At 42.2% G+C, this 16,692-nt stretch overlaps 1 protein-coding gene across 1 annotated transcript in view; it reads right to left on the bottom strand.

Annotated features, from left to right (window-relative positions):
* The window catches only part of LOC132885941 (uncharacterized), a 450,234-nt gene that overhangs the window by 284,288 nt on the left and 149,254 nt on the right, over nucleotides 1–16,692 (bottom strand). The window contains exon 16 of the mRNA XM_060920476.1: nucleotides 15,166–15,453. Coding sequence (XP_060776459.1) covers nucleotides 15,166–15,453 — 288 coding nt within the window. The remainder of the gene's footprint in view (nucleotides 1–15,165; nucleotides 15,454–16,692) is intronic.

Raw genomic sequence — 16,692 nt, 5'->3', positions numbered from 1 at the left:
TTGTAGTTACCATTTATGTTGTGGAGCATCGACAAAACAAGTGTGTCCCTGTTATCACATGCGTTATATTGTAGCTATAAACAGGCATTTCCTCACCAGCCTTGATTTGTTTCTTTCTTATTTAGTTAATAAGGCAAAAAAGCAGCTTGTCCTCTTACAGATAAACTGCAAAGCATGAACTCCTCTGTCCTTTTCAGAAAACTTAAAGCATATACGCAGAGCCATGTCCTCACTTTCGTTTATAAATGCCTTGAGACCTCAAGAATGGCACAGGAATAGTTTTAAGCGTTAACAATAAATCTCATTCATTCATTCATTATCTCTAGCCGCTTTATCCTTCTACAGGGTCGCAGGCAAGCTGGAGCCTATCCCAGCTGACTACGGGCGAAAGGCGGGGTACACCCTGGACAAGTCGCCAGGTCATCACAGGGCTGACACATAGACACAGACAACCATTCACACTCACATTCACACCTACGGTCAATTTAGAGTCACCAGTTAACCTAACCTGCATGTCTTTGGACTGTGGGGGAAACCGGAGCACCCGGAGGAAACCCACGCGGACACGGGGAGAACATGCAAACTCCACACAGAAAGGCCCTCGCCGGCCCCGGGGCTCGAACCCAGGACCTTCTTGCTGTGAGGCAACAGCGCTAACCACTACACCACCGTGCCGCCCTACAATAAATCTAATATAGTAATTTTTATGATTAAAGTGATTCATATAGGTAGCGGTCTAAGTGAATGACCTTGACATCCATAACGTCACAGCAGGAAGTCTATTGGTCTCATCACCACTTCCGCTATACTAAAACACAGAGCTGACTGCAACTCTGATCCTCCATTTTGAGCTAATTTATTGCCATGACATGTAGATGTGTTGCTGCACCTGCCAGCAACACAACAGAAGGTGGATTTACGTTGCATTCATGGTCCAAGAAATGTTCAAAATGCAAAGATTTGGACGTGTTTTGCAAGAAGTTCACGGGCACATTGGGCGCCTATGAAGTTGTCTCTCCTCCGCTCTGCCCATTTTACTGAAGACTCGTACGAAACCTCTGATCTGTTGAGGAGCGTTGGCTATAAGCCCGTATTGAAAGAGGGTGCAGTATCAACAATTAAAGAAAAAGAAAACTACAAGAAAAGGAAAGTATTTATTTTGTTCATTTATTTAAAAAAAAAGCAAAGTTCAGTTGCACCAGTCCTCCCGGAGGGAGCCGAAGGTTGTTGCTAAAACCCAGGATGGAATGGGACGTGACATATCGCTCGGGCAGTGACCTCCCCGCAGTTGTTGCTAAAACCGGTGACGTCCTGTTCCATCCCGGGTTTTAGTAATTGCCTGAGCCGAGCAGTAATGGTGGAATACTCCATATGGACAAAATAGAGAATGAGTGGAGCAGCCATCTTATTTCTGTGCTGGATATTGCTGCCATCTCGCCCTTACGTGGAAGAAGTGAATGAACGGAGAACTGAACGAACAACTGAAAGTCAGATTGTTTCAAAACAATCGGCCACAAGATCGGCCTTCAAGAGGCAAGAACACAGACGGGTAAATTCCGACTCTCATTTGGATACAAAACAACAAAAACAACACGTTGTTTACCTGCATTTAGATTAATACATGTAACTTGTATTGTGTGTTTCAGTTACCGGTATAAGATTATTTAATTTGCTTCAGAATGTGATTGTCTCAGTTCATCTGATTATTTAATTAGCCTTTTACGTTTTATCAGTGAAAATGCATGCATGTACATGTATGTTGCATAAGTTATAACACCTAATTTCCCTGAGGGAACCTGCCCAAAGAGATCAACAAAGTTTTATCTAATATAATATAAGGGTTGTTTTACAATCAGGGTACAAAGTTTGTGTCACAGGGGTCCAAAATTCAAACTGATTCAAACTCGTTCTTGTACCAGTTTTTAAGTGAAGGACAAGTTAAAGAACAGATAGGCATGTGTAATAGTTTGTATTATAACAAGATTAAGTGTAGCTTTAAGCAGGGCTGGGAGAAACAAATGAAGTGATTCTCGGAGAGGACATTTTTTTTGACAATTCAGAATCCACTACTTCCATAGTGCTTTTAAATATAAGGCTGTAAGCTTTGTGTTCGTTGTCTCTAATATTTATAACCCAATATCTTGACCACATTTTAGGATGAAAATAATCATTTTAGATATGTTATTTTATATTGAAAAATTAGCTGTCTCGGAGAGGACATTTTTTTGACACAATTACATACTAATTTGATCAAAATAGTCTGAAAACTTACTGGCATTCAACATTAAAACTTAACTATGTTTCCAATGATATGGAACCAAATATGTGTTTTATGGTATAAAGAATGATTTAAGTGCATCCCTTTTGGAGCTACCTGTGGTCAAAAAAGCACTTTTTCTAAATGGCATGAGTAATTTTGCTAAATATGACATATATTGCCATACATTCACCAAAAATAACGTTATCACCAAATTTTTTTTTGCATGGTAAATAGAGCTATCACAGGGCTACAATAAACAACCAAGTTTATTTAGTCAAGCCTTTTGATATTGAAGATAATAAGTGTTAAATGTGATTTTTAGCTTGCGTACCCTGATTGTAAAACAACCCATAAACTAATCTATCCTGTTTTAATGAGAGTCAACCCACAATCAATGAAGTCAAATCAGTCTTAGTTGAGCAAGTCGGTCATGGTATTTCTTACTTTCACCATAAATTTTTATTTATATGACTTTGGTCTATAGCTGTCAAAGGCCTCAGCCTTACAACTGGTTACCACTGTGACGTCACGCACTCAGGGCTGGCTGGCTCAGCAGGGCAGCTCGAATACCAACTTTGTGGTCGATTTTACCTCTCAAAAATATATACATTTTTTATTCCCATTTATGCAGCATACAAGAGTCAAGGATGGAGATACTATCAAATCAAATCAAATCAAGTTTATTTGTACAGCGCTTTTAACAATAAACATTGTCGCAAAGCAGCTTTACAGAATTTGAGCGACTTAAAACATGAGCTAATTTTATCCCTAATCTATCCCCAATGAGCAAGCCTGTGGCGACGGTGGCAAGGAAAAACTCCCTCAGACGACATGAGGAAGAAACCTCGAGAGGAACCAGACTCAAAAGGGAACCCATCCTCATTTGGGCAACAACAGACAGCCTGACTATAATATTAATAGTTTTAACAGGTATAACCCTCAACTGTCCTCATGGGGCCGTCCTTCACAGGAGTGGGGTGATAAAACTCCGACCAGACACAGGGCACCAGGATGGATCAAGCAGGTCCGAGGGGCAGAAGAGGCCAGCATCTCAATCCCAGGATCAACATGTAACTCAGAGGGACAGATGGGGGGGAGAGAGAGAGAGAGAGAGAGAGAGAGAGAGAGAGAAAGAAAACACGTTGTTAGGTATGCCCTAAAAATGACAAGTATTAAATCTGTGTGGTAGGCTCGCAGAGACGAGAGTCTTTACATCAGGCATAACACACAATGGCATGTTAATATGGTAAAATATATCATGACCTGCTCTGGCTGGATGCTTGATTGGGTGATGGGAGCACACTCCTCAGCAATGATGAGATGCAGATGGCACCCTTAGGGCTGGCCAAGACAATTCAGTTACATTTCACCGGGTCTGGGACACGCGACAGAATGTCTGACGGCCGATTCCCTGTAGGCTACGATAGCCAGTCGAGGTCTCCACCGTCTCCACCAAAAGATTTCCTGTTGACTCCATGTAACTCAGAGGGACAGATTTGGGGTGGGGGGAGGGAAAGAAAACACAGGTGGTTAGGTATGCCCAATGTCATCTGAATAAGTAGGAACAGTATACATATTGCACCGAGTACAAGCAGGGACTCCGGCAACTAACTATGACAGCATAACTAAAAGGAGAGAGCCAGAAGGTAACACAGGCATGAGGGAGCCCCGGGACATAAAGCAGCCAGCCACTACACCGTCAACAAATTCGAGTGAGCAAGCGAGTGGGGACTGACAGCATCCATACATCCCAGTTTACCAAAACACTCTATGTCTGAGGACCCTCCAGATCTACTCCTTTACCTCATAAACACCATTAACAAAAGGCTTGACTAAACAGATATGTTTTCAGCCTAGACTTAAATGCTGAGACTGTGTCTGATTCCCGAACATTACTTGGAAGGCTGTTCCATAACTGTGGGGCTTTGTAAGAAAAGGCTCTGCCCCCTGATGTAGCCTTCACTATACGAGGTACCAGCAGATAGCCTGCACCTTTAGGCGTGGCGGGTCATAGAGGAGCAGAAGTTCACTCAGGTACTGTGGTGCGAGACCATTTAGTGCTTTAAAGGTCAATAGTAGTATTTTATAATCAATACGAAATTTGATTGGGAGCCAGTGCAGTGTGGATAAGACAGGCGTGATGTGGTCATATTTTCTAGTTCTAGTAAGGACTCTTGCTGCTGCATTTTGAACTAACTGGAGCTTGTTTATGCACTTATTGGAACATCCAGACAGTAAGGCATTACAATAATCCAACCTGGAGGTAACGAAAGCATGGACTAGTTTTTCTGCATCATGCAATGACATTAAATTTCTTATCTTTGCAATATTTCTGAGATGAAAGAAAGCTATCCGGGTGATGTTATCAATGTGAGTTTCTATGTGAGACACTATCCACTCAGAAATGTATTTAAAAATAAAGGCTCTGCGTATCTCCCTTAAAGCTACAGCTTTAGCTCTGCCTGTTACAAAGTGCTGACACCGGAGACTCCTTCCATAAATTAAATTAATTTAAATAAACGTCTTTGAACAGAAAACTTCACCATAGCAACAATAATACACTTTTTTGTAGTTTTGTTAAATTGCATGTTTTTAATCTCTTTATCTTTGGGCTTAGATAGGGTGACCAGATTTCCCGAGTCTAAAACCAGGACACTTTGCGCGTGACCGTGATACTCGTGCACGCACACGCGTTTTGATGTAAACATGCGCCGGCTCAGACAGGTGCTTTTATCATTTTGTAGAAGCTCACTTTTATCAACATTTCAGAGAATAATCAAGTATTTTCTTGTTATCTACATGTACTTCCATCACAATTCAGTTAAAGTAAGAAAATCAGACAACAGATGTGATGATAGGGAATGGGCCAATAGCCTAAATTTCAACTGATTTATTTCACCTTTGTGAAAACGCCAAGAAAATGCATTGTTTACATATTAACATCAACATTTTATGCGATTAACTTTTTTTTAAACAATAGGCTATGCATTGTAACAGGAACAAGCGCATAAACCTAATCGTTGTCCCCTCCGAACCTTTACCCAAAATGCCTCTTTTTAATCTTAACCAGTGTCGGCTATTAACTATTTTGAAAACGTGAACCCTGAGTTGACAACAGCATCAAACAAGTCAAGACAATCTGTGATACAGATTAAAGACAGATGAAAGACAACAAAAAATGTTTCAGAAACCCCTGGTGCAAATCCTACACAGGATCCTGTAGGATCCTGTAAGATCCTGTAGGATCCTATAGGATCTTATTTAGGAATGGGATCCTGAATAGGATCTGTCACGGCTTGGCTCAAACCATGACAAAGAGGAGGACACAGGGGTAAAGTTCAAATAATAATTAATTTATTATAATAACAAAATACAAGAAAAATCAACAAAGTAGAATGCGTGAACAATGAGCTCGTGCGTGTTACATACAAAAAAAAGAAAAACAAAAGGAAAGAAAACAAAAGAAGCTCCCACTGGAAACGGGGAAAAAGTGGTTTTTAAGGACGTGGCGACACCGGGCCCAGGTGTCACCAATTCCCGGGATGGTCTGCAGCCACACCTACAAGGAACACACACACACACAAAGCAAAACAAACACAGACAAGGCCAGCAGACCGTCACACACCCTCCCACAAAAGCGGGCTCCCAAAATGGAGTCCTGCCCACCAGTCAGGGCTAACAAATAAACAGCCATCCCAACAAAATTAAACATAATAGAAATTAATTTGAACATTTGGACACATTAGACCAGCTACTATACAATTATCTAACCCTCTTAATAAATTCACAAACCATAACCTGGAGATGTTAACGTCTGTCCCACAGCTCAACACACACAACCTCTCCCCAACTCGGCAACCGGTGCACCTAGGAAGCACATTTAAGAGTACAGGAAGGGGCAAAAGGCAAAGAACTGTGAGAACAGAGAAGTCCACCACGCCTAGGGGGCCCTAGACAACGCGTCTGCCACCACGTTGTCTGTCCCCTTGATGTGGCGGATATCCAGGCAATAAGACTGCAGGAAGAGAGACCATCTGATTAGTCTCTGATTCGGACAATGTAAAGAACTAAGAAATGTGAGTGGATTATGATCTGTAAAAACCAATACAGGAGTACTACCACCAACATACACATCAAAATGTTTCAAAGCAAGAACCAATGCCAAAGTCTCCTTCTCCACAACAGAATAATTCCGCTGATACGCATTAAACTTTCTTGAGAAGAAGCTAACAGGCTTGTCTATGCCATGCTCATCCTCCTGAACCAGAACAGCCCCTGCACCCACAAGACTAGCATCGACAAAGAGCTTAAAGGGACAATCAAAACGTGGTGCTGCCAAAACTGGTGCATCACAAAGGAGCCTCTTCACCTGTTGGAAAGCCACATGGCAAGCAGGAGACCAGACAAACCTTTCCTTCTCCCTCAAAAGATTAGTAAGAGGGGCCACAACCGTAGAAAAGTTCTTACAAAAACTCCTATAATAGCCCACAAGACCAAGGAACCGCATCAACTCCTTTTTAGTTGCTGGTACAGGAAACTGCTCAACAGCCCGGACTTTTGCATCAACGGGACGAACCTGTCCCTGCCCCACCACCCGGCCAAGGTAGGTCACAGTCGCCCTCGCAAACTCACACTTTGCGAGGTTGACTGTGAGCCTTGCCTCCGCCAAACGAGTGAAAAGTTCCCGCATCCGCTGCATATGAACATCCCAAGTATCTGAAAAACACACTACATCATCTAAATACACCGCACAACCTTCCATATCACCGACAACGTGATTCATAAGACGCTGGAATGTTGCTGGAGCATTTCGAAGCCCAAATGGCATAACTGAATAGGAATACAATCCCTTAGGTGTTATAAAGGAAGCAATCTCCTGAGCACGGTCTGACAAAGGTACTTGCCAGTAACCTTTTAACAAATCAAGTTTACTGACAAACTTCGCAGAGCCCACCTGATCTACACAATCTTCCATTCTCGGAAGAGGAAACAGATCAGGTTTGGTGACGGCATTGACTTTGCGAAAGTCTGTACAAAAGCGTAACGTGCCATCTGCCTTTGAAACCAGCAAACAAGGAGACGCCCAACTAGAGGAACTAGGTTCGGCTATACCATTCTCAAGCATATATGCAATTTCACTGTCTAGACATTTCAGTTTCTCTGCATTTGCCCGATAGAACCTTTGTTTTATTGGCTTAGCATCTCCAACCTCAATGTCATGTTCAATCAGATGTGTACGACCAGGTGTATCAGAGAACAAACAAGGGAAGCTACGTATCAGATCTATTAGCTCAGCAGAACGGGATGTGGGCAAGTATGCCAGCAACTCTTCAAGATTAGCAAGGACCTCAGAGTTTTTCAAACGGCCAAGCAAGAGCGCCTGATCAGGCGCAATAACTTCATCCTCCTGTTGATCACAATAATTGGTGACCCAGTTAGCAGGTCCAGCTACACAAGCTGCTTGCAGAACACTTACTTTGGAACCACAGGATGACGGACAGGCGTAATAAGGTTTTAATAAGTTAACATGGCAGAGCTGTGTGCTCTTCCTACGCTCCGGGGTAGCGATTAAGTAATTCTGCTCCGTGACCTGTTTCACCACAGAGTACGGCCCTGAAAACTGGGCTTGGAATGGAGACTGAAGCAGGGGGAACAAAGCCAACACCTGATCTCCAGGGATAAACACCCTACGCTCAGTATTTCGGTCATACCATGACTTCATTTTTTGTTGCGCTGTACCCAACTTCTCTTTCGCCAACATACCCGCTAAATAAAGACGATGCCTAAACCCGTTCACATATGCAATTAAATTAGTTGAAGGAGTCTCCTCCCGCCAGGCATCTGCCAGGACCGCTAATGGACCCCGCACCGAATGAGCGAACACAAGGTCATTTGGGCTAAACCCTAAGCTTTCTTGCGTCACCTCCCTAGCCGCAAGCATTAGCCAAGGTAAGCCCTCCTCCCAGTCTCAACCCAACTCTGTACAATAAGACCGAAGGAGAGACTTAAGTGTTTGGTGAAATCGCTCCAATGCCCCTTGACTTTGAGCATGGTATGCTGAAGCCTTGTTATGCTGAATACGGAGTTGCTCTAAAACCTGAGCAAATACACGAGATAAGAAGTTCGACCCTTGATCAGATTGAATATTTTTGGGAATACCAAAAATTGAAATAAACTGTGACAGAGCACGAACTATTGATCTGGTTGTAATCGATCGCAGTGGGTAAGCTGCCGGATACCGAGTGCTCTGACACATGACTGTTAACAAGTAGTTCGAACCAGACTTAGAGCACGGTAGCGGCCCCACACAATCAATTATTAAATGCTCAAACGGCTGACTAATTGCAGGAATGGAATATAATGGTGCCGGCTTTAGACGCTGATTTGGCTTATCGGTTAGTTGACATATGTGACAAGTCTTAATGTAGGCTGAGACGTCCCTTTTCATGCAAGGCCAAAAGAAATGTCTCAACAATCGATTATAAGTCTTCTTAACGCCAGCATGTCCTGATCCATCATGAGCAACTTTCAACACAGACTGACGCAACTTAGTGGGTAAGACAACTTGAAAAACAGGGTCCCCAACAAACAAATCTGTGTGCCAAGTCCATTTTCTCACCAATAGTGAATCTTGAAGAAAATATCCACAAACACTGTCCCGCATTTCACTTTCAGGTTGGACCAACTCATACAACCCAGCCAGCGAAGAGTCAGCTTGCTGCTCAGCAACCAACTCACTACGAGACACAGACACAGGAAAATAAGACAGAGGCAGTGAAAATTTCTCCAACAACTTGCTCTCACCAGACTGAAGTGTCGGCTCAGACTCTGCCCGCATCATAGCACGAGTTACCGCACAAGCAGGAAAAGTCTCAGGAAAATTTTGTGCACACTCACCGAGTCCAGCTCTCAGCTGTGGCACAGGATCTACCACCAAAGCAGGAGAAACATCAGACCACAGTTGAGCACCTACCAAGCCATTGCCAAGAATCACAGAGATCTCTTCAATTGGCAATGCAGGACAAACAGCAAGTGCAGCCTCACCCTGAAACAAGTCACAATCAAGCATTACTTTGTGTAGTGGCACATGCATAACATTTAAACTCATTCCCTGAACTGGCACTAAACTGCCCAGTTCAGAATTTTCAGACAGAGGCAACACGTCAGCTTTAATAAAAGAGTCAAATGCCCCTGTGTCTCTCAAGATTTTAACAGGCACTTTTACATCACTGCCAACCATAGACACAAACCCCGTTCTAATGAATGGCAGATAAGAATCAAGTGCATTGACAGTGTATTAGCTGTGGCTCGCCATCAACCATATGGCTATCAACAGCAACAGGTTTATTAGAACATCCAGGTGCAACCAGGCCTGCACCCTTAGGGCGCGAACCTGGAGGTGGCTTAGTATTACCAGACTTGAGCATGTAACAATCAGCTTTCCAGTGACCACGTTTATGACAAAAATTACAAATCTTATATGCATTACCAGAACCACTAGGCCCACTAGTAGGCAGAGGAAATCTGTTTGAATGATTAAATAATTCAGCAGGTGTACCACCAGTACTGGCCTGAAAACGACGATCAGATGGAATGTTTTGATGGATTAACACATAATCATCAGCTAAAGCAGCTGCTTCAGCTGCAGTACGAGCCTTGTGTTCACATACATAAGTGGCAACATGATGAGGAACAGAATTTTTAAACTGTTCTAACACAATTAGGTCACATAGACCATCAAAATCGGACACTTCGACAGAAGAACACCAGCGGTTAAAATAAGTTGTTAAATCCCGTGCAAACTCTAAATGGCTCTGTCTTGGCCCCCTTTTCCACAATCTAAATTTTTGCCTATAATGCTCTGGAACACGCTCATACGCTTTTAGTACAGCTAATTTTACCTTATCATAGTCTTGACTATCACCAGGCGACAAGGCTGAAAACGCCTCTTGCGCCTTACCAGTAATCACACACTGAAGCAATAATGCGCGAGCGGAATTAGGCCAGCTTTGCGCATCAGCTAAACGTTCAAACAAAATAAAAAATGTATCAGGATCGCTCTCGGAGAATTTAGGCACTAAACGCAAATTACCCCGCACGTCAAAACCCAGTGTATCAGATTGATCGACGCTAGAATGTAAGCCAGAGTTTAACCGAGGCGCAGGTGTAATTTTGCCCTCCCTGATAACTTGGAGCTTATGTTCTAAATCTAAACGCGTCTGTTCAGTCTCCTGACGCAACTTTTCAGCTGCTAGATCTTTCTGGAACTCCGCCTCAATCTTATACTTCTCATGCTGAATTTGTAACAGTAACAACTCTTTCCACTGATCAAAACTCAAGCCTTCCATTGATATAGCCAACGGAGACGGAATTGAAACTGGTTCCCGCTCAATTAGCACACCTGTAGCGACTAAGTTACTCTTCACAATTGCCTTAACCTTATCCTTCGCAAATTGACCATTTACCTCCAGCTGATAATGCTCTGCTAACTTAAGCAGCTGATCCTTCGTACACTGGTCTAATATCTCCTCCGACGGAGAAGCAATAAAATCTTTAACTTCCACCGTCGGCATTATACCGCAGTGCGCAACGTTGAACAAAACAAACAAAATTAAGTGTCTGACTCCATGCACAAGCCCACCGAACTGAAAGCAAAACAAAAACAATGCCTGTCCCGCTACCTACAAAGCCCCACAACCTACTTAAGCTGCGGCCTAGCTCTTCATGTAGCTACTGGCGGTGGGTAATTAAGTGCCAAAGCCCAATAGGGAGAAAAAGCAACCAGAAACTGGCGACTCCTCTCACACTATGGAAACACTCCCAAGACAATTGCTCTAACCGCTTTCACTACAACACTACAAAAACCCCCCCGACGAAGTCCAAAGGGACAACGCCGCTCCACCTAACAAGGGACATTCATCGCTCATTTAACTCGAACCAGTGCAACAAGTCAAACACTTACCTTATTAAGCGTTGCGCACCGAGGCAGAGCTTCCAAACTTTACCTCAAACAAAACTGCGCCTCCTCAAACAATAGAGACTTCCCGTTTCATTAGCTCTACACCTGTAACCTGAGCTAAACGTAAGGGAATACCCACTACGAAGTGACGTACCTAATGACGACATGCCATTCACAAAATTGACCCGCAACGCTTGCAGACCAAAAAAACTGCATCAAACAATTTAAAAAAACAAAAACAAACGGGTTCTAAATTTGACGAGCCCCCATTTGTCATGGCTTGGCTCAAACCATGACAAAGAGGAGGACACAGGGGTAAAGTTCAAATAATAATTAATTTATTATAATAACAAAATACAAGAAAAATCAACAAAGTAGAATGCGTGAACAATGAGCTCGTGCGTGTTACATACAAAAAAAAGAAAAACAAAAGGAAAGAAAACAAAAGAAGCTCCCATTGGAAACGGGGAAAAAGTGGTTTTTAAGGACGTGGCGACACCGGGCCCAGGTGTCACCAATTCCCGGGATGGTCTGCAGCCACGCCTACAAGGAACACACACACACAAAGCAAAACAAACACAGACAAGGCCAGCAGACCGTCACAGATCCTACATAGGAACAGGATCCTATTTAAGATCCTGAATAGGATCCTATGTAGAAATAGGATCCTGCACAGGATTACATTCCTATTTAAGATCCTAAGTAGAAATAGGATCCTATATAAGATCCTGTGCAGAATCCTAAATAGGATCCTAGAAGGAGCCAAAATCTTGGAAGTGATAGGATCTTGAACATGATCCTGTATAAGATCTTGAAAAAGTATCAGGATCCTGTAAAAGATCCTAAGTAGGATCCTGAATAAGATCCTAACTCAAATGCTTCAGGATCCTGAGTATGACCTTGTAGGATCTTAAACAAGATCTTGAGTAGGATCCCGAATGAGATCCTAACTCGAATGATTCAGGATCCTGAGTAGGATCTTGTAGGATCTTAAACAAGATCTTGAACAGGATCCTGAATAAGATCCTAACTCAATTGCAGCAGGATCCTGTGTAGGATCTTGTAGGATCTTAAACAAGATCTTGAACAGGATCCTAACTGGATACCAACAGGATCCTGGGTATGTTCTTGTAGGATCTTAACAAGATCCTAAGTAGGATCTTGAATAAGATCTTAACTGGATACCAACAGGATCCTGAGAAGGATCTTGTAGGATCTTAAACAAGACCTTGACCAGAATCCTGAATAAGATCCTAACTCAATTGCAGCAGGATCCTGTGTAGGATCTTGTAGGATCTTAAACAAGATCTTGAACAGGATCCTAACTGGATACCAATAGGATCCTGGGTATGTTCTTATAGGATCTTAACAAGATCCTAAGTAGGATCCTGAATAAGATCCTAACTGGATACCAACAGGATCCTGAGTAGGTTCTTGCCGAACAAATTCCCAATACTCTGATTCAGCAAATTCAGGGTAGCATGGAAACAAGGCTTGCTAGCCCTAAATTCTTGAATAGATAGTGCATTTAAAGGTTTTTTGCAAGGTTTTTTTAAACTTAAATAAATATCCTTCTGTACAAGAGCAGAAGAGGGCTCACACATACTATATGTGATTTAGGGTTTAAATATAGCTAAATATGATGACCTTTATATCAACAAACCATAATAATGTGAATATGGAAGACAATTTTAACTATTCCATGATAATATTTCAGAGTTACAGTTTTCATGAGTTTGCTTGAATAAAGTTATAAAGAGCAGTGTTCCATATTTATTCAACTATGAAACCTAGTACAATCAACAGCATGTTTGGTTGAAAAATAACCTTCATAATAATGTGATTCATCTAAAAGCCCTGGTGCAAATCCTGGCCAGGATCCTACCAGGATCCTAGCAGGATCTTACCAGGATCCTAACCAGGATCTTGTACAGGATCTGAAATATAATCCTAAAGGATCTTGTCCAAGATCCTACAGGATCCTGTACAAGATCATGTAGGATCCTGTAGGATATTGTATGATCCTGTTCAAGAGCCTGTAGGATGTTGTAGGATCCTGTACAGGATCCTGTAGGATATTGTAGGATCCTGTAGGATATTGTAGGATCCTTCACAAAATCCTGTAGGATCTTACCAGGATCCTATAGGATCCTGTACAAGATCCTGGTTAGGATCCTACAGGATCGTGTACAAGATCCTACAGGATCCTGTTCAAGATCCTGTAGGATCCTATAGGATCCTACAGGATCTTGTACAGGATCTTGTAGGATCTTGGACAAGATCCTTTAGGATTATATTTCAGATCCTGTACAAGATCCTGGTTAGGATCCTGGTAAGATCCTGCTAGGATCCTGGTAGGATCCTGGCCAGGATTTGCACCAGGGAACACAGCCACCCAACCCACCCACCCTAAAGAAGATGCCATTTTATGCATATATTTACATGATGAGTGAATTTGCTTCAGTAGCGCTTTATTGCCCGAGAGCCTGCTGGGAAACTGCGAGTATCGTTGAAATTGGCCCGGGTAATGAGCAAGGCTTCGAGAGTAGGCATGGTCATGCGATTCCTCTCATCAGTCAGATGTTACTCATGAGTGAAAATATTGGCTCAGCTGGAGCATTGGTGCCAGGTAGGCACATGGCAAACTGGCAAAGCTGGCTGACATTGCTGTAAGGAATCTCCCTACTTTTGAAGTGCGCGAACATCTCCACCCGGCGCTCATCCGTTCGGCATTGTCGTGCAGTAGTTGACAACCGCTAGCGAAAAAAAAACGTTATAACGCGGCCTCTATATTGCAAGATGGTACAAATAGATACATTGTAAGGTTGACTGAGCACACACGCACATTGATGCTGAATTGCTAGAAGCTTTATTGACATCTCGTTGGCTATATATGATCGCTGTAACCGGGACAGTTTGTTAGTGTTTGGTGTAAACTGGGACATTTCAGCGTCCCGACGGACCTTTGTCGGGACTGGGGACACACAACTCAAAATCAGGACTGTCCCGGTCAAACCGGGATGTCTGGTCACGCTAGGCTTAGATTATGTGAAGCATCCACCATACAAGTCCCTCTGAATGAGCTGTTACTATAGAAACAGTACCATATTAGGATGAGTGTGTGGCACACCTAAAATAGGGTGACCACATTTAGGTGGTAAGACTCCTTTAATTAGTATTATAATTATTTTTGTTCATGTATACATTTATGTTTTGAATTAAAAGTCGTATGTTGCCTTGAGGTGCTTCGCTTATGTTGGAAATGGGAGGGGTGGAACGTTTGTGTTGTCACTAGTTGCTCCGGGGAACAGTAAGGGAGCGGAACGGATGCTGTTTCCTCAGAAGCAATCTGGGAAGGAAACAAGGTGCATTGTGTCCTCATTCCTCTGCTTTATACAGGTAAATATATTTGTTTTACCTGCTTTATACAGGTATATTTGTTTCCGCGGTCTCCCATCCCTGGGACCCGTAACAAGTGCACTGTCAGAGCTGCTGTTATAGAAAATTAATCAACACCTTTTGACCAATCAGAATCCAGAATTCAACAGTTACATGGAATAATGTTATAGTGAGTATTTCTGCACTTCTCTGTTTCCATACAGGTATAAACACCTTTATAAGAGATTAGGAATGTGTTCATCCTTCTCATCATCACTGAATGGTTTATTATAATAATAATATTTTGTGAAATAAAAGTTTTATCACCTGTATCTCACATATGAGAGTGAATCTCTCCCTGATAAACACACACTCAACTGTTTTACTGACTTTACTGAGCCTTGTTCGACCTCACTGACCACAAATAACACCTACCTTTTAAAACTTATTTCAAGATTATTTAAAACATTATAGAATAACAAGGAATTGCTATAATTATGCAGTATTTTTATTCACACCCCTCCTAACTTCAAACCTGTTGAAAAAAGGTGAAAAATTTATGCTGTACCTCTTACTGTAATCCTGACTTCATTACTGTAGTCTGTGTAGTAGTAGTAGTAGTTTGTGTTCCGCCTGCGTGCGATACACCGATACCCGGTTTCTCCTGCAGTATCAACTGTCACTCTGAGTGTGTTGGTGTTTGTAGCTCCAGTGTTCACAAACTGCCAATACTGATTATATTTGTCCCAGAGAAACTGCCATCCAGCCCCCTGCTGCAGCTCACAGCTCAGAGTGATGGTGTCTCCAGTGTAGACGGAGCTCTGAGGATTCACTCTCACAGTCGCTTTGGGTTTTTCTGTTGGTATGAAATGATGAAGGTGTCAGAGCTGCTTTTCACTTCACAACAGAAGCAACAGATTCACTGTGCTCATTCAATGCTTTCAGAAATATTTCTAACATAAACATTTATATTTTTTTCGCGGTCCAAATCCTGCGCTCTGATTGGCTGGCGAGCGGGTCTGTATCCTAAATGTTTGCCAGCATTTCTCAGGAGAATAGCATTAATTTTACAGCATGGATAGCGATAATGACAGTGTTCACAGCGAGAGCGAGTTTCACTACCCTGAGGAAGAAGAAATAAAATAAAACATTTCAGCAGAAAGCTAAAAACCTCTAACTTGCTCACAGTTTGATCTCATTAGTTAATGAGGCCCATTTTGGACCATGTTATCCTCATACATAGCATTACGTTCGGTAAAAACTTTAAACCAGTACAATCTCTTCTTCAAAGTTTCACCAAATGGCTTTATGTATGCAATATAAAGGTCATAATACTGGATAACTTTGGTCGAGCAAAAACATGGCTGAATCCTGAATGACTCCTATTTGTATAAATAGGGCACTACATAGGCGGCAGAATGTAGTGTTTTTCCTGCCATGGAAGTGCACTTGTATACCGAGGAGGAAGCCATTTGCATTACAGCCGTGAATGAGGATTCAAAATGGCGGCTCGGCTCGGTTTCCCCATTCAGGCGCTCTCGCTTTCTGTTAGAATTTGGGAAAGAAAAAAATAAATATATTATTAACCAGCTTAAGGTCAGTTCTTATGGTGAAATACCGTGACCGTCAATCAAATTCATTGATCATGAGATAAGATGTTGAAGTCGATCTCAGGGTCCATTTATAAAAATGACAGAACACTGTTGCTGAAAATAATTGGGTTGAGATGTAACTTAAAATGGAAGTTTGACACTTTTCCCATAGAGTAACATAGAAATGGGCGGGGTTACAACTGTACTGCAGCCAGCCACTAGAAGGCCTCAGAGACAATTTTGGCTTTACTTTTGAATCCCTGTTACTATAACAACCCATATATATCACCTGGCTGTGCCTGTTCATACTGGGGCATTTTTAGTTCCAGTATTGATGCATCTCTAAAGTAAAGGGATTTTTATGTCGAATTAAAGAACCACAGTGAAACTCATGTAAAACTATGTATTCACGTCAGAAGTTTTGTTGGTCATTGTTTTCTTATTTTATTACCATTATTTATCTGAAATGAACATAATTCTTGTGAATGATTATTAATCAGCTA

Source organism: Neoarius graeffei, chromosome 1 (assembly GCF_027579695.1).
Source record: "Neoarius graeffei isolate fNeoGra1 chromosome 1, fNeoGra1.pri, whole genome shotgun sequence".
In the NCBI taxonomy this organism is placed as follows: Eukaryota; Metazoa; Chordata; class Actinopteri; order Siluriformes; family Ariidae; genus Neoarius; species Neoarius graeffei.
Note: the sequence above shows the minus strand (reverse complement) of the source record. Positions and strands in the feature narration are given on the sequence as shown.